Below are 25,120 nucleotides of genomic sequence, written 5' to 3' on the forward strand. Positions count from 1 at the left end.
TTTCTCTTGTTGGAAATGGCCATTGCCTGGCACTTGAGTGGCACGTCTGTTGCTTGCCATTGATCAGCCCAAGCCTGAATATGGTCCGGGTCTTTCTGCATTTGGACACGGATTGCATCAGTATCTGAAGAGTTGTGAATGGTGTTGAACATTTTGCAATTAATTGACCTTATGATGGAGGAAGGTCATTGATGAAGCAGCTGAAGATGTTTGGACCTTGGACACTACCCTGAGGAACTCCTGCAGTGATGCTCCAGGACTGAGATGATTGACCTCTACCAACCACAACCATCTTCCTTGTGCTAGGTATGACTACAGGTACTAGAGAGTTTTCACTCTGATTCCCATTGACTCCAGTTTTGATCGGGCTCCTTGATACCAAATTTTGCCTTGATGTCAAAGGCAGTCATTCTCACCTCACCTCCTGTGTTCAGCTCTTCTGTCCGCATTTGGACCAAGGCTGTAATGAGGTCAGGAACTGAGTGACCCTGGTGGAACTCAAACTGAGCAGGTTATTGTTGAGTAAGCACCGCTTGATGGCACTGTCAACAACCCCTTCCAACACTTTGCTAATGATCGAGAGTAGGCTGGTGGGGCTGTAATTGCCGGGTTGGAATTGTCTGAATTTTTGTGGACAGGACATACCTGGGCAATTTTCCACATTGCCGGGTAGATGCCAGCGTTGTAGCTGTAATGAAAAAGCTTGGCACGAGGCGCAACTCATTCTAGAGCACATCTTCAGCACTGTTGCCAGAATGGTGTCAGGCCCCATTACCTTTGCAGTATCCAGTGCCTTCAGCTGTTTCTTCTTCACATAGTGTGAATCAAAGTCTGGCACCTGTGATGCTGGGGACCTCAGGAGGAGGTTGAGATGGATCATCCAACTGGCACTTCTGACTGAAAGTGGTTGCAAAAGCTTCAGCCTTAGGCATGGATGAAACAAAGTGCAGGTAAAGGTACTACATGTTCCTCAAAGGGAGGGAAGCAAAATCAAAGAGAAGTCATTCATCCTAGGCCTGCCTTCTATTAGTCCTAGCAGTTTGCTTCAGAACTGAGTTGGTGGAAGTCTGGAAGTGAGGTCTCCCCAGAGCAATACACAACAATTAGAGACTCAGGAAAAGTAATTCCCGGAAAAAGGGGATGTCTCTTTCTAAATACACACGACAGGCTCTGTATAATGTCATTGCAGCAATTGCCACTTTGAGAGAGCACCTATCTAACCTAACATACAGGCCCATTTCATTGGATTGTAAAGTGGTCTATGTAGCTGATACTGCAGAAGTTTTCCTAACCCAAAATAAGGGCAAATAATTTCAAGTGAAAAAACCCTTCAGATTTCATCAGATATTCTCAGTACAACTAGCACTGAGTGCGACTTCAACAGAGTGTGAGTGTTTGTTGAGCTGAGGGGGTTTGGTGAGGAGGGGAGTGAGGTGCTCCTTTGTTTTTTCTTACTTTTTCACCCTGTAGGAACTGGTTCTTGCTCTACTACTAGGGGAAGAAGTTGGCTGTCTGGTGAGTATCTGGTAAATTATCAAGGTCTATTCGATTCCTAAGGTTTGAAATAGTACAGGAATTTATGATAAGATTAATAAATATATAAAATAATTGAATAAAATAATTATGCAATTAATTAAAGCAGATAAGTATGGAAGGACAGATGATGTGTCATGGCTGCAGCATGTGGGAGCTCCTGGATACCAGTGTTATCCAGGACAAGAATGTCTGCAGTAAGCGGCTTGAGGAGCTTCGGCTCAGAGTTACTGAGCTGGAGGCTGAGCTGCAGACACATCAGGGATGGCGAGAGCTACCTGGATGCTTTGTACTAGGAGGCGGTCACATCCTTTGGGATAGGGCCTTCTGATTTGGAAGGTGATCGGACAGGAGGGTGTGACTGCAGCTGAGGCAGGTAAGGGGACCCAGAGGGCAGGAGTGCAGGAATGCCAGCCACTGCAATTGTTCAACAGGTTTCAGGTTCTTTCAGCTTGTTTGGATGGGAGTGGGGGTTGCAGGGCGGATGAGCTGGGACAGAGAGTACAAGTCTAACACTAAACCAACAGATAAGGCTAGACGCTACAAAAATAATAAAAGGACAAAACTAAAGGCTCTGTATATAAACGCATGTAGCATTTGAAACAAAACAGATGAACTGATAGTGCAAATAGAAATAAATAAGTATGACCTGATAGTCATGAGAGACATGGCTAGAGGATGACATAGATTGGGACCTGAATATTGAAGGGTACGTGACATTTAGGAAGGACAGGAAGTTAGGAAAAGGTGGAGAGGTAGTTCTGTTAATTAATGATGGTATTAGCACATTAGAGAGGAATGACCTAAGTTCAGGAAACCAGGATGTAGAAGCAGTTTGGGTTGAGATGAGAAATGATAGAGTCAAGAAGTTGCTTGTGGGAGTGGTGTACAGGCTCCCTAATTGTAACTACATGGTAGGACAGAGTATAAAGGAAGAGATAAGGGGCCCTTGTCAGAAAGCTACAGTGATAATCATGGGGGATTTTAATCTACATATAAACCGGAAAAAATCAGATGGGCAAAGATAGCGGACATTGAGGAGCTCATAGAATGTTTTTGGGATAGCTTCTTAGAGCAACACATTCTGGAGCCAGACAGTAGGCTGTACAACACTTTAGATATCATGAGGTTAGGCTGTGGAAGGTGCTACATTAATATCAGTTCTTCCTTTCTTTGAAAGGCAACTGTGAATAAATCTCTTTGAACATGGTGCAGTTGCCTCCTTAAGAAATTTCCAGTGTAGCTTGTGTAAATTTAAAAGTTGAGTTCGGTCCTAACGAGGAATGTAATGTCATGACAACTAAACCAGCTGTAATATGGAAGTTACTTCCTCGCCTAATGAGCAATAGTATCTGAAATAAGCAGGGAAGGCTATAGAAGCGAAGAAAACAAAGTGAATCAAAGACAGTTACCAGCAAAAAGGAAAGAGATTATAGTCAATGGTGAGAATGCAGAACAGATGGGAGTCGATCCATGAAAAGGGGAGGATTTCTTAAACTGAAAGCCTGGTCCTAAAATCTCTTCCACACCTGAATGTTGGAAATAACTGCCTGGGAGTGAGATATTTGTCAGGTGTTGCCCTTCTGTACTGTCAGTGTGGTTCCGGAATGCAGGTACAGCCCAAGGATCCTTCACTGAGAAACATTCCAGTGTGGATGATGCAGTGAACCATGCAGTGACAAAAGGCAGGGCAAGTCTGACATTATGGATGCCTGACAACTTGAGGGCTAATCACCCTAGACAGAAATGCAATTAGGCTTTCAAAATATGCACATTTTCGAATTCTTCTGACCATGGTCATAAAAACATTCTCTGGATCAGCATTATTCACATGCTGATGAAAATGTACTTCAGGGGGGAAAAATGCATGGAATTTTGAAAGAATGGTTCATGTTGGATGCAGTAGTTCTGTAAAAGAAAGCAACAAAAGTGATTACAGGCTTTTGTTGTTTAAACTTAGCTTTGTGAATTGTGAAATGTTCAAACATCTATCAATAAACATTTTAGACTGCTATTGCAACATTATTCTGGAACATGCTCTGATAATAATATTAGTTAACAATATTGTGTGGCTTATTTATCTTCCAGCACAGAAAGGGTTTATGCCCATTAATATTCCCCCTCCATGCCCCCACCATCAGCCCACCCCCCCCCCGCCCCCAACCCAGTGGCTTAGATATATCTGCACCATCTAGTATGGCAATGAGAAGCATGGTCGACAAAAGATCCCAAGTCCTAACAACAGGCTGTGACAAGTTAGCTGACTTCCGTTGGGGTAGGATTTGGATGCTACAGTTACGTGCCTGGGGGCTGTTCTCACTCTTGGTTGCTGTTGCCAAGTGTCTACGTGTGAATATCATCAGATAGGTAAAGGAGTAGGCTCCTTGGTGAAATAGGCTATCAACATTCACCATTCTGGGTCTTGGAAAAGGTTGTCATTGCTCCTAGCAGGGTCATTACACTCCAGGAGATAATGGGAGAGAATACTGACTATGTTGGTGATTAGGGATCTAGTACTAGGAATCGTACAAATCTTTCTTCTAATCATATGGTAAACATGTTATCTTCAAAGGACTTTCTGAGAGTTACTCCTGTAGCTTCACTGAACTTCAGTCAAACATTAAAAAAAACTTAAATAATCTTTATTAAATAATCTTTATGAAACATGGGTTGCAGTGTTTATATTTGTTATACAACTGCTGTCTCTACTAATTTATTTTGTTGCAGCAAAAATATTTTAGTTAATCTTTAACAATAATATTTTAGTTAATCTTTAACATTAATATTTTAGTTAATCTTTAACAATAATGAAAGCCCATTTATTGACAACTCAAAGGTAACATTACAATCTCCTCTTTTACCTACTTACTTAATGCTAGTGACTGGTTTAGAGGCAGGTAAGTGAGTGTGACACTTAGCCAATGAAGAGTTAAGTGAAGAGACTTGATGAGTGATGGTAGTTTCATTGGCACTTCTTCATATGTTTTCTCTTGGAAAAAGTTGTTACTGCACCAGCTGAGGTTGTCATACTGCAGTAAGAGTCTGCTTTCAGTAGATGTGGGGAGGAAATAAGAAACGATAACAGTTCCATTTACACATCTATCTACGAAAGCATGCTTGTGTGAAAATTGTATGCATTTTTACAGTGCACAACTATGTTTAGTATATCGTAAACTGACCTAGTATCGACCTAGTATCTTTTGCATTGCTGCCAATGTTTTAAAGGGGAAATGCCCATTTATAAGGTACCCTCTAAAGATACTTCACTGATGTTTGTGAATAGAGATGGCTACAATGCCTGACGACACAGTGACATGACTGGTGCTGCAATGTGACTTTTTATTTTATTTATTCACTGGCTAGGCCAGAATTTATTGCCCATCCCTAATTGCCCTTGAGAAAATGATGGTGAGCTGCCTTCTTGAATCGCTGCAGTCCATATTTTGTAGGTACATCCACAGTGCTGTTAGGAAGGAAGTTCCAAGATTTTGACCCAGTGACAGTGAAGAAATGCCGATATAGTTCCAAGTCAGGATGGTGAGTGACTTGGAGGGGAACTTGCAGGCGGTGGTGTTCCCCTGCGTCTGCTGCCCTTGTCCTTCTAGGTGGTAAAGGTTGCGGGTTTGGAAGGTGCTATTGAAGGAGCCTTCGTGAGTTTCTGTAATGCACCTTGTAGATGGTACACACCGCTACCACTGTGCGTCGGTGGGGGATGGAATGCCAATCAAACGTGCTGCTTTGTCCTGGATTGTATCGAGCTTCTTGAGTGTTGTTGTAGCTGCACTCATCCAGGCAAGTGGGGAGTATTCCATCACACTCCTGACTTGTACCTTCTAGATGGTGGACAGACTTTGGGGAGTCAGAAGATGAGTTACTCTTTGCAAAGTTCCCAATCTTTGACTTGCTCTTGTATCCACAGTATTTATATGGCCAGTCCCGCTCAGTTTCTAATCAATGGTAACCCCCCAGCCTGTTAATGACCATTGATACAAGATATGACTGATAGTTCAGTGTTGTAACTGGTGGTATATTGGTATAACAGGGTGGCGTAATGATAGACTCAGCTGCTAAAGGAGGAATATTCCCTAATAACTAATAAACTGACACAGAAATATAGTTTTCACAGTGTCTGATTCTAGCTATCCAGGAATGTAGCCTCCCTAAATTCATATTCATTGAAATGACAAGATCCCTTTAATTATTGAAATATAATGTTATGTCACTTTGATAACTAGTCTGAGCAAAATTAAAATAAAACTGAAACATATGTTTCAAAATCACTTCACCACAACCACAGCTGAATGCATGTGTGTTACCAAGACTGGTGGGTGAAGAGATTCAGTCTGAAAATCTGTAATTATTATTCTTTACAATTCTGAGCCCGGTTTCGATAAACATTTATAATCTTTTAACCCCAAACAAAGTGCTGCATAAAAATAAATGTAGTCCACTTCAGGTATCTGTGTTTGGGAGGTGATGACATTCATTAATTCTTAACAGCAGTCTCAAACTGTAACATCACACCTAAAATTGAGAAACTTCAACAAACAGCTTACAGGAATAAAATTCCAGTGAATTCCAACTACAGAGGGAGTAGTTCCTCTGTAGAAGAAGTGGTTCAGCATAAAGGCCGAATAGCATGCTTAACCTAATGTACTTAGACTTACAGCAACCCCAATCTCCAGTACTCTGTACCTTAGCTTTTCTTGCTTCTGATTCAGAGGATTGATGTGTGGATTCATGCTCTGCAATAGAACATAACAACGAAACTAAGTTAATGTTCCATTGCAGAACTGAATTGACAGGAGCTCCTTCTTTCAAATGTGAAATTGAGACCCTGTTTGTTTTAACGGTAGGTGTTAAAGCTGAAGTTGGAGTACAATAAGGTCTGTGTTCTGGAACATACAAACATATGAATTAAGAGCAGGAGTAGGCCATTCAGCCCCTCAAGCCTGCCCTGCCATGAAATAAGATCTTGGCTGATCTGATTGTAACCTCAACCCCACATTCCTGCCTACCCCTAATAATATTTCATCCTCTTGTTAATCAAGAATCTATTTAACTCCGCCTTAAAAATATTCAAAGACTCTGCTTCCACTGCCTTTTGAAGAAGAGAGTTCCAAAACTCAAGATGCTCTGAAAGAAAAAATTCTCCTCATCTCGGTCTTAAATGAGCAACTCCTTATTTTTAATAAGTGACCCCTGGTTTTGGATTCTCCCCCAAGAGAAAATATCCTCTGCACATCCGCCCTGTCAGGACTGTTCTAAACTCCAGTGGATACAAGCCTAACCTGTTCAACCTTTCCTCAAAAGACAACCTGCTCATTCCTGGTATTAGTCTAGTAAACCTTCTCTGAACTGCTTCTAATGCATTTACATCTTTCCTACTGTGCAAATACTCCAGGTGTGGTCTCACCAGTGCCCTGTACAACTGAAGCATAACTTTTGCAATCAATTCCTCTCACAATATATTAGCTTTCCTAATTATTTGCTGTACTAGCTTTTTGTGATTCATGCACTAGACCCCCCCTGAATCTCAGATTTCTGCAATCTCTCACCAATTAGATAATAAGCTTCTTTTTTATTCTTCCTGCCAAAATGGACAATTCCACATTTGCCCACATTACACACCATTTGCCAGATCTTTGCCCATTCAATTAACCTACTGATGTCCCTTTGTAGTCCTGCTCTTCATCCTAAATCTCTTACATTTAACCATTTGTGTCTCTTTATTCTAGACCTCTAAAACGACACTGCCCCATCCTTTCATAATTATAAACATCTCTATCAAAACATATCTTAATCTTCTTTGTTCTGATGAAAACAGTCCCATTTCTTCATGTATTACCCATATATTAAATGCCATAAATTAAAGAAATGAACAATTCTGGAATGACATTAAAGAACCAGTGTACAATGTGCAGTGTTTTTTTTTGCAATTTAGTTTGTGATGTATAAGTTATTTTGCTGTGAGCTGTTTTAGTAATATTTAGATCTTGTAATATATGCCTTTCAGATTTGAGAATTGGAACAATATTTCCTCAGAACCTGCAGTGTAAATATTCCCTGACATAGAAGGTTTTGAAAAGTGTTCAAAACAATGTGATGTATCATTTATAATATATTAATCCAGTACATGTCAGCTTGATTCAGAAGAGTGTGCATTCAAACTCCAGACTATAACTAGGCAAGCACTGACGCCATGATGAAGGAGTGCTATATTGTTGATGGTGCTGTCTTTCAGTTAAATATAAAACTGAGGTGGTTTGAGTGGATGTCAAATATCCCCTAGCATTATGTTGCTTGTGGAAAATAGCAGCTGTGTTTGTCTGCCCAACAATTAATTATGTGAAACACCTTCTGATGTTTGAACTTGATAAGACACTGTATAAATACAAGTATTATTTTTCTTTTTATATGCCCTGTCATAGGTTGCTGTTACAACATTATTGAATCATATTTTATTTATTTGCAGCTTAACTAGAAGCAAACCACTCCTGTTTTTATATTGCCTTCATGGATTAATTAAGCAAGAGAATCAACACAGAATAAATAAAAACAGTCGTTTGGTCATCCAGAACTTGAGTATTGCTGAAAAAAGAGACTTGTTGAAGCTTTTCGTCTTGCACTCGTTAAGACACTCGCAAGAGTACCAATATTAGGGGAAAACAACAATTTATACTCTATGTGAAGAGAGTGCCAATTGGTTGGCAAGTGGACGCTGACTGGTCTGAGGAATGAGTCAGTGAACGGCTGTCACTTCCTTTGTTTAGCTGAAAGCTACATATTTTTAATACACAGGGCCCTGTACTTTGCAGACAGAAAGAACATTTATACACATTGTGCCTGTTTCAGCTAAGCAAAATAAGTGACAGCCATTCATTCCTTGGGGCAATGCCTTGACCAATCAGGGTTAAGCTGGGTTTAAATTTCAAACAATAGTTGGCAGTTAACTGTCAGTCAACATCACTGGTGCGTTCTCCATGGTAACGCCTCTACCAATCAGAGTCCACTTGCCAACCAATCAGCACTCTCTTGCATATAGTATAAATTGTTCTTTTCCCCAGATACTGGTATTCTTGCAAGTGTCCTGAAAACTTGGACATGTGTCTTTGTTCAGCAATAGTTACCAGTTAAACAAAATACAGATTATTTCAGAAATAATAAGGGTAAAAATGTAAAACAAATTAATTGGGAGAAGGGCAAGACCTCAGAAATATAATTTTAAGCATCATTCAAAGGTGTTATATAAATGTAATACATTCGTTATATTCATTAATTAGCTGGAGGCGAAACCACAATTTACTAGTGTTCATTAAAAATGCACAAGGTGAAAGGATGAATGAATTAACGAATAGCTTAATAAAATGTATGCAATTAAGTAATTAACTGAAATTAATTTTAAAAGCCTCAATAACATATCTTAACGCATTCCCAGCAACACATAATAAACAAAATTCACGAGTTAGTCGAATTAGTAATTGAAATAATAGATTGAACAGAGGAACAGCGAAATAAATAAATAGAACACTCTATTGAGGAACGGGTGTGAAATTAAACTTATAGGCGAGCAATGGAAGGAGAGAGGGAAGGAAGAATTAAGAGAGAGAGAGAGAGAGAGAATTGCGAGAAAGGAAGCAGAGGAAACGCTCCTTATTTATATTTTTGTCCCTGTTGCCTGTCCGTAGCTTTATCGGGGCTAAGGTGAAGGTTGTACTTTTGTTTTGCTTCTGGTCTGGGTTCGGGCTCGGGTCCGGGGTCCGTCCCTACCTGCGAACCCGGAGCTGCCGCCCCCTCCGCAGTGTGGGCTGGACGAGCTGCTGGGATTTTGGTACATGGAGCCACAGAAACTGAAACAACTCGAATTCCCAATGAGGGGATGAGGACTGAGTCAATGCTGTCAACCAGGAGAGGAGAGAGAGGGAGAATATTGACTGCACACTGTGTGGTGGAATAAAGACCCTTACAAACACCCTCGAGGGTGCAGTTTTGAAGGCTATTCAGGGAACGCCACATCTACCTGACTTGGGACCATATCACCATTCCTTCACTGTCGTTGGGGTCAACCCCCTAGGAGCACTGTGGGTGGACCTACGCCACATGGGCAGTGGTTCGAGGAGGTGGCCGCATTTAGGGAATGAGCCCCACAGACCAAGGGGATCCCAGCCAGCTCAGTCTCTCTTCCGGAACAAAAACAGAATTATCTGGAAAAACTCAGCAGGTCTGGCAGCATCGGCGGAGAAGAAAAGAGTTGACGTTTCGTGTCCTCATGACCCTTCGACAGAACTTGAGTTCGAGTCTCGAACTCAAGTTCTATCGAAGGGTCATGAGGACTCGAAACGTCAACTCTTTTCTTCTCCGCCGATGCTGCCAGACCTGCTGAGTTTTTCCAGGTAATTCTGTTTTTGTTTTGGATTTCCAGCATCCGCAGTTTTTTTGTTTTTATCCTTGTTTTTGTCTCTCTTCCGGATTGATTTCCACCAGAGCAGGCATTTTGGGTGCTATGTTTATGCTTGTTCATCCTTGGACCAGGGAGGGAGAAAAGAATGGAAGCTTGTGTGGATAGGGTTGAGGGATAGGAGGACACTCCCATGGGCTTGTTGCACCGAATGGCCTGATTTTTTTTTGTGCTGTATATTATGTGTAAGAGTATAATGTACGAGGCTCCCATTAGCCTATAGGTAAACTGTGATTGAACTTTGGGTAAACACAGTGCTGTGCCAGGTTGTGATGTCTCCACATTCAAATAGTTTGCTTGTGATTCACTGTCCAGATTTGCATATGGAAATATTTTAAGGTTTATTTTTGTTGAAATCATTAGAATTTTTTTTAACAAAGTGATGTTAACTACTTTGGACGGTAGTGAAAATAAGGCAAAAAAATGACTTCAGAGAGTTGGTTTGTATTTTGGGTTGTTAGAAATATGTCCTTACAGCAGCAAATGACTTCTTTCTTCATGTTGCAGAGATGTCAGCTGCTCAGTACCTCATGAGGCTGTCTTTACCTCGTTTGGCCTATCACAGAATTTCTGCGCAGAGCCCTGGAGTTGTGTATCTGTCAGGATTCAAGTCCAGTATGAATGGAGAGAAAGCACTGGCTTTGGAAGACTTCTGTCGTTCAGCTGGGTACTCCTTTGTCAGGTGCTGTCTCAAAGTTATAAACACACAAAGATGTTAAATAAAGACCACTTCTTGGAATGGGCTTCTGAATAGGGTGGTGAAGCAAAAGCTAATCATTGAAGTGGCAGTTAGATATTGTGCTGAGGGCTTTTATGGAAGGATCAGCTGGTGCATCAAACCTACCCCTACCCACTTTGAGACAGTTTGTAACCCCTTTGGCCTCTTGGGAGAGGCAGGAAACCAGGGGAAAAACCCAGGGCCAATATGGATCAAAAGAACTCTGGAAAGTTTCTTTGACTTGCTGAGCCATTTAAAGCAGTGTGAGAAATTACATGAAACATGGATGAAATAGATGGGCTGAATGGCATCCCTCATCAGTACTTTATTTTCATTTGTTTGTGGGATGATATAGGCATCACTGGCCAGGCCAGCATTTATAGCCCATCCCTAATTGCCCATGTTCAGAGGGCAATTTTAAGAGTCAAGCACATTGCTGTGGGTCACATGTAGACCAGGTGAGGACAGCAGATTTCCTTCCCCAAAGGACATTAGTGAACCAGATGGGTTTCTAATGACAGTCAACAATGGTTTCATGGTCATCGTTAGACTTTTCATTCCAGATATCCATTGAATTCAGAGTCCACTGTTTGCTGTGGTGGGATTCAAACCCAAGAGCATTACCCTGGGCCTCTGGATTACCAGTCCAGTGACAATACCACTACACCACCACCAAATCTATAATGAACAGATCAGGATTATAAAAATATAAATTATAGTGGAATTATTGGCCAAATGGAGGAACCTCCACTTCATTCCCATTCCCTCAGGGTGTAAGCTGCTATAATTGCTGTTTGCAATAGGAGCTTGATTTGTACTGTGAAATCACTGAAGTTTTAGACAGTATTTTTAACGACCAGATTACTTATTAAAAATTACTAGAAAAAATGATAAGTTGTATCTCAAAGTTTAGCTTCCAAATTCCCGTATGCAGCTGGTCACATCCTCTGGCCTCAGCTTCCCCCTCCGATGTTAAGCCCACCCACACAAGGTTGCAAATCTCTCCATTATCACCAGCGCAGTGAGAATGACCCCCATTGGCATTGCATTCCAATATCTGGGGCTGTAAGGCATGAAAGAGGCCTCGAGATACACGACTAACAAAATAGGTTTCCGATATATTTAATTGCTGGAAATGCAAAGCAAGGAAGAAAATAAATGACTTGAAATAGTGTAGAACGATAAAATCATTGGTGCAGCATATTGTTAACTCTGCTTGCTGAGCTGAAACGTTGACATTCAAATGTTGCAGCCGACTAACTTAGTTAATCAAAATGACCAATTATGTAAATAAAATAGAACAGCAAGGAGAGGGGCAGACAGTTCACATAATGTCCTGTTGACCTACTCTGCAAAATGTTCTGCATTTCAATAGTGGGCAATCTATTCAGCTGCTTTTCACTCATTGATCACAATATTTGGCCATTGGACTAAATGTGTTCTGTTGAATCTGTTACTAAGCACTCACAGAAAATACATTTGCCCAATAAATAATCCTAATTAGCATATGAATTTTTAAAGTGAAATTTATTCTCGATTGAAATTAATATCAGCTATTTCTTCAGATTTTAATTGGTTCCCTTTTATTTGTACAGTGAAATCACAATCACTTCATAAAGTGTGCAAACCTCACCTCAAAACATTCAACATTTTGAGATTCCAAAGCTGTTGCTGGTATCCACCGTGCTTGATGGCCCATTCCGCTGGTGTTGGAATGAAAGAAAGAATTTGCTTTGAAAGAGCTGTTCAAGGGCTGAGGACACTTCAAAGCACTTCACAGCCAATGATTTATAGTCACAATGATGTATTGTCCTAGAAGGACAATGGCAGCAGGTGTTAGGAACACCACTACCTGCAAGTCCCCCTTCAAGTCACACGCACCATCCTGATTTGGAAATATATCGGCTATTCCTTCATTGTCGCTGGGTCAAAATCCTGGAACTCCCTCCCTAACAGCACTGTGGGTATACCTACACCACATGGACTGCAGCGGTTCAAGAAGGCGGCTCCACCACCACCTTCGCAAGGGCAATTAGGAGTGGGCAATAAATGCTGGCCTAGCCAGCAACATGTACATCCCATGGGTGAATTAAAACAAAATACTGCAAAAATAATGAAATAATCTGTTTGTGATGGTGTTGGTTGAGAGATAAATATTGGTCAAGGACATCAGGAAAGCTCCCTCTGGATTTGAAGAATGACACTAGATCATTTATATCCACCTAATGGGGCATGGTCAGGACTTCAGTTTAAAGTCTCAATTAGAAGTGGGAATTTCCAACAGCGTATCAGTGAAGTGTCAGACGAGGTTAGGTAGTTAGGTCTCTGGAATAGGGCTAGAACTTACAGCTTTCTGAGCCAGAAGTAAGTGCTGCTACTGAGCTGAGGCTGACATTTTGTTTCACAGAGGATGGTTGCGTGGGTGGCTTTAAGTGTTTTTAAGGTTACGATGTTTCATATTTAAATACCACTATGTATTTGGTAGCTATGTTTACATTTAACTCTGATAAAGGGTTATTATATTTATACCATGCCCTATGCCTAGGTATGTGGGATTATTACGTTACCAAAGGGAGTACTTCACAGGAGGAATGCATTTTGAATTACATTTGCAATGTTCAAAGTATGGCCAAAGAAATTGATGAGGCTTGAAACATTTGTGAGAGTGCACTGCTCTATGAACTGAAGGACTAACTAGTGCTGAGTGATGAGTAGGAGAGGCTGACCTTTGCACTGCTTGACTGTTGGGTCTTCATTGTTCATCATTTCAACTCCTTGTGAGAGATACTTGAGACCTTGAAGAGTACGCAATTCCTCTTTTCAAGAAAAGCGGGGGTTTGTCTGTATTTCTCCCTGATTTCTAACATTCCTGTGCATGAAGAAGGACAGGAAGACAGGCTGGCCCATCTAGCCTGCCTTACTTTGCCCCAGTCAGACCCCCAATCATGGGAATGTCCAGGTTTGTAATTTGCACTTTGCAGGGATAGTGAACTTGCTAATTATGGGGTGAAATATACGCTGCAGGTTTTTTTGCTGTGAGGAACTTCACCCCCTTGTACTTGGGCTGCAGCCAAAGTTGATGCTTTCAAAACATGTAATTTGCATGTGCTTATAAAGACTTCAAATTAAAACAATGACATCTGCAAGCTTTATTAATACCAGACTCTTCTACATCTGTTTGTTTCCTTTTGTGATTTGAATGATTTACTACAATTTCCATGGGAACAAATAAATAACTGCTTAATAATAGTACAAAGCTGTCCCCACCATGCACTTAATCACATGTCTCATTAATTGATAAAACATGACAGAATTAATAGTTTGAGGGCTCTCACATGTAAAGAAGGAGTTTGACAGTCTTTCCAGGCAAAGTGCTGGAGTTTGAAATAATCAAAAATGCTGGAAAAGCTCAGGTCAGGCAGCATCTGTGGAGGGAAACAGAGTTAATCTGGAACCTTCTGCTCCCTCAGGGGATGAGGAAAGATGCGGGAGAGCTTGAAAATTTAGGTGGGTTGGCGTCGAGATCGATAACCGATGCCTTCCCACCTCTGGCAGAAGTAAGTTCCGGGCGGGAAGGCCCTTGGTTGACCTTCTAGTATTTTGTGTAATTATTGGAGATTTAAGGGGTGGTCAGACACAGGCTTGTGCTCACGATCTCTGCATGTTGTGTTTCCAAACGTAACCCAAGAGGGAAGCCAATAGTATTCAGGCATTTTCCCATCAAAGACAAGCAAGATCAGATGGTAAGTCACCCCAGGTCATTTTCTTACTCCTCTTGCCCATTTCAGGGAGCGTTTCTGTTCCCTTTTATTGTTTGTACAAACGTTACCTTGATGCTCACATGACTTGTCATGCTGGATTGAATTCATTATAGACTGAAATTCCTGACTTTTGCTTTCTGCCTACTGTCACGGTGATGTGACATGTGCATCTGTGATATTAATCTTTCATTTCATCAGCTGGTTAAGTATATGTTGAACTGCTTTTAAAGGGCTTTTAAAAAACAAGCGAAGACACGGACTTAAAATGGCTGCCACGAGTCACCTGACACTTGGTATTACAAGGTAACCAGTTTCTGGAAGGTTCCTATGTGAATTACAATTAAGACATGACAAGACAGCCTCTTATGGAATTTTGCACCTGCTGATGTTAAGAACTACTACAAAAGATGAACTTAAACTGTAGGGAACTACCATTTGCATTTCTAATAAGCTACCTTTCAAGTGGAGACAGAAAGTCTACTGGGACAATACTATATGGAAGGTGTCCTTCCTATCTCATCAAGCTAGAAGATGGATCATTCAAGAGTTAATGGCTGGAACATTACAGAATCTAATCACTTAAATCATAAAACAATAGTCACAGTCTGTTAGAAATGAGCTAATCAGTTACCTCCTGTAAACATTATGGGGAGATAAGTCATGTGACTAAAATAACCATTTTTGGATGTCTTTTATAACAACACCTAAGCTGGAGTCCAGAAGAAATCTGCCAATGGAGCAGTAATCATTTCTCTCCCCCTCCTCTCTCAAATTCAAGACCTTGTCTCTATTACAGCTTGAAATCCAACATAGAGAAAGATATCAATTTTCAAATCAAAGGAGCATCAGGTGCAAAAATCGTCAACTTTAGGAAAAGATAGATTAAGTTTAAAAAAAAAGACTGCCTTCAGAAAATGCACTTTACATTGGCTTTAACCGCATTGAAATTTCAAGACTGCTGTGGAAAAATTCTGCTCTGGCCACAGATGCCAGTGAAGGACTCAAACGGTGAACTCTTTTTTTTGTTTACCTTTTTGTCAGTGAATTTTAATCTGGCCAGAAAGTAACTTCCTGCCATATAACATAATTTTGTGTGTGTGCATCAAATGTCAAGACGCATTTTAAACATCTTTTATCTTTACCTGGGTGGGTTTTTAACTCAATAAAAAAAAGAGCCCCTTTTGTTTAAACTCAAGAAAGCCTTTCTTTGCATTCAATGGTTAAGCATAGCCATTGATTTATTACTTTCATGCCTAAGCTTCTCACCTGGCGTGGATCAGGACACCCACAAGAATACCAATATGAGGGGGAAAACAACAATTTATACTATATGTGAAGAGAGTGCTGATTGGTTGGCAAGTGGCATTGCCAACTCATGGCAACTGACAGTTAACTGCCAAGCATTGTTTGAAACTTAAACCAGGCAGCTTGACCCTGATTGGTCAAGGCATTGCCCTGAGGAATGAGTCAGCAAATGGCTATCACTTGTTTTGTTTAGCTGAAGCAGACATAGTGTATGTACGTGTTCTTTCTGTCTGCGAAGAACAGGGCCGTGTATTAATATTTGTAGCTTCCAGTACATACAAGCACCGCATTGTGAGCCCGACTGACAATCTTAAATTGGTTGTCAGCGTAATTCTTAGCACATTGGCCAACATTTGCTAAATATTCTTCAGTGTGCTAAGAATAGGCTGACAACCAATTTAAGATTGTAGTTGGGCTGGCAATGTGGCGCGTTTGTGGAAGCTACATATATTAATACACAGGGCCCTGTTCTTTGCAGACAAAGAATATGTACATATATTGTTCTGTTTCAGCTAAACAAAATAAGTGATAGCCATTCGCTGACTCATTCCTCAGGGCAATGCCTTGACCAATCAGGGTCAAGCTGCCTGGTTTAAGTTTCAAACAATGCTTGGCAGTTAACTGTCAGCCACAACCAGTGGTGCATTCCCCATGACATTCTCTTCACATACAGTATAAATTGTTGTTTTCCCCCTTATATAGGTATTCTTGCGAGTGTCCTGATGAGTGCAAGACTAAAAGCTTAGACAAGTCTATTTTTTTCAGCAATACTCAAGTTCTGTACTACCAAACAACACTTTAATACCTTCATCTTTATAAATTCACAAAAACACTATTATGATTAGAACTGGAGTGATAGAATAGCAGAGCCATTTCACCCCTTCTCATGTAGTCATAACACTAGCAGAATTAAGATAGCCTGGGTCTAACAATTAACACTGATTGCAAAGATTCTGACTATGTCTTGCTAGTCGGCAAATCCCAAAAATTTAAGCAGAATTACTAAACCCAGAAAAATCCTCTTTTTCGATGCCCTTCGTTCCTTTTGAATAAAGGACTATTAATTAAACATGGCTAAAGTAACAATATGTTTTCATATGTGACTGCTGATTTTTTTACTCTTTTCTTAAGCTTGTACCACGTATATCACAAAGAAATGCACAATGAACAAGTAAACACACGTTGCCTGAAACTTTAGCTTGTTCAACATTATCTCCAGACTGGGAATCATAACGTTAATTGCTTATATAATTTAAGATACATAATCTAATTCACACACAGAAGAAAGAGTTCTGTGCTTCTACAAAAGAAGTGTCTCTGAACAGTCATTTTATATTTCAGTAAAATGAGTGGAGATCTAAAGTTCCAGTGCTCCATAGCAGCCTTTACAAAGCCACAGTGATTTAAAATCACGGTGATATAACTGAACATTTGAAGCGAAGAGATATAGGCGCCCTTTGTTCTCCTGGGCTGATTTGGAAAAAAATGCCTTTGATGATTGATTTATCTATCTAGCTAAGATTAAAAACAACTTGACAATGGGAATTGCCAAGAGGCCAGGGAACCAGATTTGTGGTCTGTCCAAAGATGTTCCTTGATGTTATTCAAAGGCATTGATGAAACTATAAGTCCGGCACCCTCCCTCCTGCGCTGAAAGTCCAGTATTGTACTGTTATTGAACTGTTAGGCCACCCACACATTGTAACCTTAATACCATTACATATCTGATAAAGTAGAATAACTTATCACAGCTGCTTTGTAGTAACTCCCATATCTTTACTGATGGAAAATTAACACTTGGAGTGTAAAATGTAGAAGTTCTGAGGTCATGATGTAGATTATGCTCATAGAGTATTAATTTAGGTCGACATTTTTTTTGAATAGTTAATCTGGACTAGTCTATGCTTCTTTGTCTAGGTTCGATTACACAGGCTGTGGCAGCTCTGAAGGAAATTCCGACGATTGTATGTTAAGAGATTGGAAGAATGATGTGCTAACAGTTTTGGACAATCTCACCACAGGACCTCAGGTCAGCACTGGAAATCCATGTGCTATATCTAAATTATTATCTTTGCTCTTTTACCAAGTTGGATCTAATTTCCTTTTGCCTACGTTCATTGTGGTAAAGCAATCATTTGTTTATTCTTTACCACCCCCTCCACACCCTTTAGCTTCCCCTCTCTTTTCCCCTGAAGTGGTCATTCGTGGTCAGTTCCAAGAGTACTGACAGCTCTCTAATACTTGGCTAAAGCCTGAATAGTGAGCGTTAACATTCAACTGTAGGCTGTTGCGATTCTTATTCTTGTGTTCAAATCGTTCCATGGCCTCACTCCCCACCCCCATCCCAATCTCTGTAACCTATTCCAACCCTTCAAGAACTCTGCGTTCCTCCAATTCTTGGGCATCTCTGATTTTCCTTCATTGAACAATGGCGGCCAACCTTTCATCCATCTAAGTCCTAAGCTCTGCAATTCCCTTCCTAAACCTCACCACTTCTCTACTGCATGCTCCTGTTTTAGGATACCCCTTAAAACCTACCTCTTTGACCAAGGTTTTGGTCAGTTGTCCTAATAATTTTACGTGGTTCAGTGTCAAACCTTGCCTGATTACATTCCTGTGAAGCGACTCGGAGATATTTTACTACATTAAAGGTGCTATGTAAATGCGACTAGTTGGTGCTGTAGCAGCCCTACTGGCACCTCCACTGATATCAGACAACTCAGTAGTATCAAAGGGTTGAAACTGGGATCTTGCAACTCCGTGTGAACTCTGTAAGACATTAATGTTATTACCTGTAGAGTCATTATGGATGCTGATGGTTTGTTCAAAAGTCATCTGCTATCTAGATATGTACTTAACTCTATTTTCAAACTAAACTGCTGCCTACATTGGCATCGGAGAATAGGACACTGGATTACCAATGCATTGTGCCACGTCATGGGTGAATGACGCCCATGGTTCCCCATTATGGGACAATTAACCTTGGCTAGAGACTAAGCGCAGTGTTGTCATGAGAGAAACTTGGAGACCTTCCAGTAGTTATAGCTTGGAAGATTAACGAAAAAGGCCTTGCATTTGCTTTCAGATACAATCTGATCCATACAAAAAAGATGGTCATCTTTTATGTGTGAACCTTACCAGTGACCGTCGGCAGTGTTTTAACCACTGGCCTGTCAGAGCCAAGCATGCTCCAGCCCTCACCTGATGCCTGCGCCTGTACATTGCATGCGCTGACCTCTGCCACACAATCAGGCTTATCTTAACCCTCCCCCTAACTCAGAGGGGTATGTGGGCAATGAATAACAGCCCTGCCACAGACAGGAAGCATTTTTTTCTTAATTCTTTTCATGGAACGTGGGCCAGTATTTGTTGCCCATCCCTAATTGCCCTTGAAATGAGTGGCTTGCTAGGCAATTTCAGAGGGCAGTTAAGAGTCAACCACATTGCCCTGGGTCTGGAGTCACATGACCAGGCAAGGCCAGCAGATTTCCTTCACTGAAGGACATGAGTGAACCAGATGAGCTTTTTACAACAGTCAATGATAGCTTCATGGTCACCATTACTGAGACTAGCTTTCAATTCCAGATTTCTAATATTTTAATTTAAATTTCACCAGCTGCCGTGGTGGGATTTGAACCCATGCCCACAGGGCATATTGGCCTGGGCCTCAGGGTTACTAGTTCAGTGACATTAGCACTACACCACCTTCTTCCCTTAAAATCCATTGGTCTGTACTCTTCAGAAGTGGAGACTTAGAAAATAATACTTGTTATGCATTTGAAACATTTGTTTTATGGTGTACACTAATGGAAACAATTTTTAGACATTTCTCTATGTTGTTCATCCTCCTTTAGGCATCCACAACTATGTAGAGAGGCAAAGAGATTTTCTTTGGATACAGAAATTTTAGGTATTCCCTCCCCCATGCAAACCCATAACTCCAAAGCTGGGAGGGGTAAAAGATGGCTTGTTCCTTGGTGTCTAACAGTGTCATGCTATCAGAAAACAGCAAAGACCCTATCCCCGCTTCCCCCCAACCTACCAATGTTCACCTTGTCACCTCCTCCATAAGCCCATTCAAGATGCGTCGGGGTTGGGGGGAGGGGTGGGGAGGTGGCGAGGGAGGTGGCGGGTAGCGAGTTTACCAGACAAGAATGCTTCTTCACTAAGATATCCTGATATTACTTGTTAATAGCAGGCTGTACATTTGGCAGAAATATAATCCCAAAGGGGTGAAATGCAATTAGAGAAATAATATGAATAAAACTCATGAGGTGTTCGGAATCATGTGCAGTAGATAAGGTGCAACCGTTTCCCCTGGCAGGAGGTTCGATGACCAGAGGGAACAGATCTAAGGCAATTTGCAAAAGAGCAGAGGCGGTATTGGGAAAAGCATTCTTACACAGCGAGCTATTATGATCTAGAATGCACAACTGAAAGGATGGTGGAAGCATATTCAGTAAGAACTTTCAAAAGACAATTGGATTATTCATGAAAGTGATAAATTTTCAGGGCTATGGAGTAAAGTCAGGTTCACTCTTATTTTTGTATTCAGCCTATCAAATTTGAATAGGCATTTCAGCATAACAGTCACCTGTTTTGAGAACACGAGAATTTTTCACCATGCAGATTAAAGAACAACATTGCAGCGAAACCTCAGCTTCAGGTTCTGGCTCATAATTCACAGGGGCAGAAACGTCCCTTTACGAAATACAGATTCTGCAAACAGACAGGTCAAGATATTTTCGCAGAGTGACACAGCACAGAAGGAGGCCAGTTGGCCCATGGGAAAGATTGCAAAATAGCGATCAGGAGTAGGAGTAATGCCCTCTGAAATGGCTGAACAAGCCACTCTATCAGGAAAGCGGATCACCACCACCTTTTCAAGGGTAATTAGTGATGGGCAATAAACGTTGGTCTTGCCAATGACGAGGATGTGTCATTGGCAAGGCCAACCTTTATTGCCCATCACTAATTACCCTTGAAATGGTGCTGGTGATCCGCCTTCTTGATAGAGTGGCTTGTTCGGCCATTTCAGAGGGCTTCAAGAGTCAACCACATTGCTGTGGGTCTGGAGTCAAATGTAGACCAGACCAGGTAAGGATGGCAGATTTCCTTCCCTAAAGGACATTAGTGAACCGGATGGGTTTTTCCAACAAATGATGATCGTTTCATGATCATTACTGATGAGATTAGCTTTACATTCCAGATTTATTAACTAATTGAATTTAAATCCCGCCAGCAGTTGTGATTTTAGCCTGGAATTCTGGATTACTAGTCCAGTAACGTTACCAGCATGCTACTGCCTCTAATATGCAGAGCAAAAAGATCCCTGGTTGTACCTAATTCATGCTGAGTTAGCTGCTATCAGCTGGGGCAGCTCAGGCCCACTCCAACTGACTTCAATACACTTGTGCTAAAGTAAGGAGAAATCACCGTGGGCTCCTAGTCCGGGCTGCTATTCTGCAATCTTTCCCATAAAGTGCACTTGTCTGGATGTCATCTGGGACTGAATCAGGCTTGGTCACCTAGCTGGACAGCAACTAACTATTCGGGCTCTTGTGTGTAGAGGGCAACCTGAGTGATGTGCTGGAGGGCAACCAGCGTCTCCAGAATTAAAGGGATGGTGCTTTGAGGAGGAAAGGGTTTGGGGGTGGGTGTGTGGGCAGGTGGTGGGTGCAGTTGGCGGGGGATGCCGGAGGGGTGGGTGGGGGTTGTGCAGTTGTGGGGGTGCGGGAGGTGGGACATTAGCAAATGTCCAATCGCAACATTTTTTTTTTAAGAAATTGTCTTCATTGGATGTTGGAATTTGTCATCTAAAAAAGACCTTGTTAGATTTCGGGCAGCACTCAAGATTGTAAGGCCTCCATGTTTTCTCTTCTGCGTTGTGCACACCAGTGATCAGAAGGTTAATTTTTAATAGCTGCAGACTCCAGGACAATCCTGGAAGATTGACAACCCCGATAAGGAAGGCAATAGTGAGTGAATACATGTAACGAGATAGTCTAGATAGAATTGGCTGTACTAGGCTAGTGGTATTATTTGACCTTGTACACTTTCCTCCAAAATTGGCATATTTTAGAAAATGTAGAGATTACATTTGAGGGGGCCAACATAGCTATCCTTCATTTAACACTCCTGAAAAATAGCGTTAAACAAAAAGGTGCCAAATGAAAATCACTGTTCTGTAAGAAAGCGTGTTATAAGAGTGGGTTACATTCCTGACCTGCAATTTTTACATTAAAAACCTATTGACTGCCTCGAACTTAACTGGCTTACTAACTCTTACAACCTTACTAACTCTTACGAGCTTACTAACTCTTAAGACCTTACTAACTCTTGTTACTTACCTCACTCACCACTTCCCTCCCCCGACCCCCTCCCCGACTCACCATCCTCTTCTGTCTCGTGTTCTCTCCCTCCCACTCGTTCCCTCCCTTGCTCGCTTTCCTTTTCCTCGTCACTGCTCTTCCAAGCCCTCGCTCACGGGGAAGGGCCCTCGGTTACGGGGAGGGCTCAGGAGGGGTGTGGCGAGCAGGACAAAGCAGCGAAAGGGAGGGAAGTGGCAAACGTGAGTGTCGGGGGAAGGTCGCTGCAAGAGGGAGGGACAGAAGCAGCGAGCGGAATGGTCTGGGATGGGAAGTGGTGGTTTGTTTTTTAAAAGAAAATGACTGAACGCGTGCAGTAACCACGCTAAAAAGAAATTGGAGGCTGCGTTATTCAGAGAACTTCCCTAGTTTATAAATAAGGCTGAAACGAAAACAAATTTTTAGTATGCTCTTTAATCAGGGGATACCTGTATTGCTTTTCTCACTGTTCTATATACCATCCCCAAACTTGGAGATGTTAAGATGTTATGTTCATGCCTTGGCCGACTGACCCTCCTCCTTCTAACCTCAATATTTCAGATTCTTGTTGGCTCGAGCATGGGAGGTTGGCTCATGTTGTTGGCTTCCCTTGCGAGGCCAGAGAGAGTGGCTGGAATGGTTGGCGTAGCAACAGCAGCTGATGGCTTTGTATCTGCTTTCAAGCAGCTCCCCTCTGAGGTAGGAGATTGAAAATGCACGAACATTTAAATTGTTGAGTGAATAAAAATGGGGGAAAAATATTGCAAAGTGCCGTGTATCTGAAATAAAGGCAGAAATTGCTGAAATTATACAGTCTCTGTAAAGAGACAAGGCAGATGAACCTTTAGAATTTGTGACAAAGGCTACGTACTCAAACAGTGTCTTTTCTTTTCAAAGACACTATATTTGCTAACATTTCTGTTTATTTTTTACGGATAATTACATACCCAGTCTAAGTATAGATTGTCAGTGCACTGGCCCCATTCAGTCCCCCAACACTTTTTCTAGACGTACAATTTCAGTATATAATTCACATTATACACGCTCAAGGTATTAAGATTTTATGGCAGCTTACTTATTTACCAGGACTGAGCAGTGCAGAAGCATTCAAGCTTTGGCCTGAGCGTTACAGGATTCATTTTATATATTATGAAGTTTTTGACACTCCCTGCCATTTATTAAAACCTTGTACATTTATTGCAACTATAGTTTTGTTTGGATGTTCAAAAATGCCTTCCCAGTCTTCAGGAAGTTAAGATCACCCCACACCACATTTGCTCTCAGTTGCCAGGTGTTTTTATTCCAAGTACTGTACTCCCCAATTTATATTGGGGTGGGGGCGGGGAAGATGGGCATAAAAATGTATCATGCCCTGTTTTTATGCTGTCCCAGAGTTGCAGTATTAAGAGCAATGAATGCCAGGGCTGGCTAGTTTAAGCTAACGATACTCCCTCCTAAGCTATACTTTCCTTTAAGTTGTATTTAAGTGTTTCCACAGTGCTAGTGCACGTCAAGTGATGCAGGTGAATGGAATGTGTCACAAAGCCCTTGTAATGTTTGTAATAAATGGGAGAGATTACCAATGCTCCTCACTTCACGTATGTGCCCAATTTTGGTGTTTACTTTTCCTCCCTCCTTGCATTGTCAGCTGAGACTGGAAGCTGCGAAGACAGGCGAGTATAAGATGCCGTCTAAGTATAGTGCTAGCGGCTTCTACATGGTGAAGTATAACTTTATAAAGGAGGCAGAGGAGCACTGTGTGCTACAAAGCAGCATCGACATCTCCTGCCCGGTGAGGCTCATCCATGGCATGAAGGATGAGGTCGTCCCCTGGCAGAATTCCATCAAGGTCGCGGAAAGACTCACAAGTGACGACGTGGATGTCATCCTCCGAAGGACTGGTGACCACCGCATGTCGCAGAGTGATGACATCAAGCTGCTGATTACTGTTGTTAGTGACCTACTGCACAAATTAACCCAAAAAGATCTGAAATGAAAAATGTTGAGTTGGATCTATTGTTGGTTAGTATTAATTAAAATGATTAACCAGAGCTTCACCTGTGTTCTTGTTATATGTAGTTGGGGGGGGTGGTGGGGGATAAAATTAAACAGCTGCAGCTGGCAAATTAGATGTAACATTCTTAGATTACAGGAGATGCAGTTAGACAAAAGAACTGCAGCAAATAAGAACTTTGAATAACTGCCCATAAATCCTCACGTTAAAAACAGTTTTGCCACTGAACTACTTCACCAGTGGAAAGGCAACTTCAACCCGATTAGCAAGGATATAGAATATATACAGGGCTCTCAAAGTTCCCTGATTGATTTGTTTTATGGCACTTTCCAGGGAATTCTCTACCACGGTTTACCGCAAGCCTACCTTCACTGGTCAATATACGTGTTGAGATTCCTACAGTTCCACACACTATAAGATTGGTCTTATTGGCAACCTTGTAAATAGGGCCCGAGCCATTTGTTCACCATTCCAGCTTCATGCTGAAATAGGAGGCATTAAAGGCATCCTGCAGGATAGTGGCTACCCTGCTCAAATCGCTTTGCACTGTGTATCACGCCATCTCAGGAACTGGCCTTAGGCTGTCACTTTCAGCCCTGAAAAGCACCCAGTCTACCTCAGATTACGCTGGAAGACTAAGGTATCTCAAAAAATTTGAACTACAGGTGAAGCTAGCTGTTTCACGCTGCTACTATGCAGCAGCCACACAAGTGGCATTTTTTTAATATTCATTCACGGGATGTGGGTTTCGCTGGCTGGGCCAGCATTTATTGCCCATCCCAAGTTCCCCTTGAGAAGGGGATGGTGAGCTGCCTTCTTGAACCACTGCAGTCCATATGGTGTAGGTACACCCACAGTGCTGATAGGAAGGGAGTTCCAGGATTTTGACCCAGCAACAGTGAAGGAACGGCGATACATTTCCAAGTCAGGATGGTGAGTAGCTTGGAGGGGAACTTGCAGGGGGTAGTGCTCCCCATGTGTCTG

The 25,120-nt window shown here is 41.6% G+C and overlaps 1 protein-coding gene across 3 annotated transcripts; it reads left to right on the forward strand.

Annotated features, from left to right (window-relative positions):
• Positions 1-9,157: 9,157 nt before the first annotated feature.
• On the forward strand, positions 9,158-24,173 carry LOC121269524 (palmitoyl-protein thioesterase ABHD10, mitochondrial-like). 3 transcript variants are annotated; one of them, XM_041174151.1, is made up of 5 exons: positions 9,158-9,364; positions 10,499-10,673; positions 17,693-17,804; positions 22,684-22,821; positions 23,771-24,173. In XM_041174151.1, exons 2-5 carry the CDS (start codon positions 10,501-10,503, stop codon positions 24,116-24,118), a joined length of 771 nt encoding a protein of 256 aa, XP_041030085.1. In that variant the 5' UTR covers positions 9,158-9,364; positions 10,499-10,500; the 3' UTR covers positions 24,119-24,173. The 3 variants fall into 3 exon arrangements, with proteins under 3 accessions (XP_041030085.1, XP_041030086.1, XP_041030087.1); XM_041174152.1 differs by having other exon boundaries at positions 9,214-9,243; XM_041174153.1 differs by lacking the exon at positions 9,158-9,364 and adding an exon at positions 9,903-9,926.
• Positions 24,174-25,120: the final 947 nt, after the last annotated feature.

This window comes from Carcharodon carcharias, chromosome 25 (assembly GCF_017639515.1).
Source record: "Carcharodon carcharias isolate sCarCar2 chromosome 25, sCarCar2.pri, whole genome shotgun sequence".
Classification (NCBI taxonomy): domain Eukaryota; kingdom Metazoa; phylum Chordata; class Chondrichthyes; order Lamniformes; family Lamnidae; genus Carcharodon; species Carcharodon carcharias.

Coding starts and splice junctions, on each gene's coding strand:
- LOC121269524 (XM_041174151.1), top strand. CDS start 10,501: ATGTCAGCTGCTCAGTACCTCATGAGGCTGTCTTTACCTCGTTTGGCC. Junction 10,674..17,692: donor GCTGGGTACTCCTTTGTCAG/GTGCTGTCTCAA, acceptor TTCTTTGTCTAG/GTTCGATTACACAGGCTGTG. Junction 22,822..23,770: donor TCAAGCAGCTCCCCTCTGAG/GTAGGAGATTGA, acceptor TTGCATTGTCAG/CTGAGACTGGAAGCTGCGAA.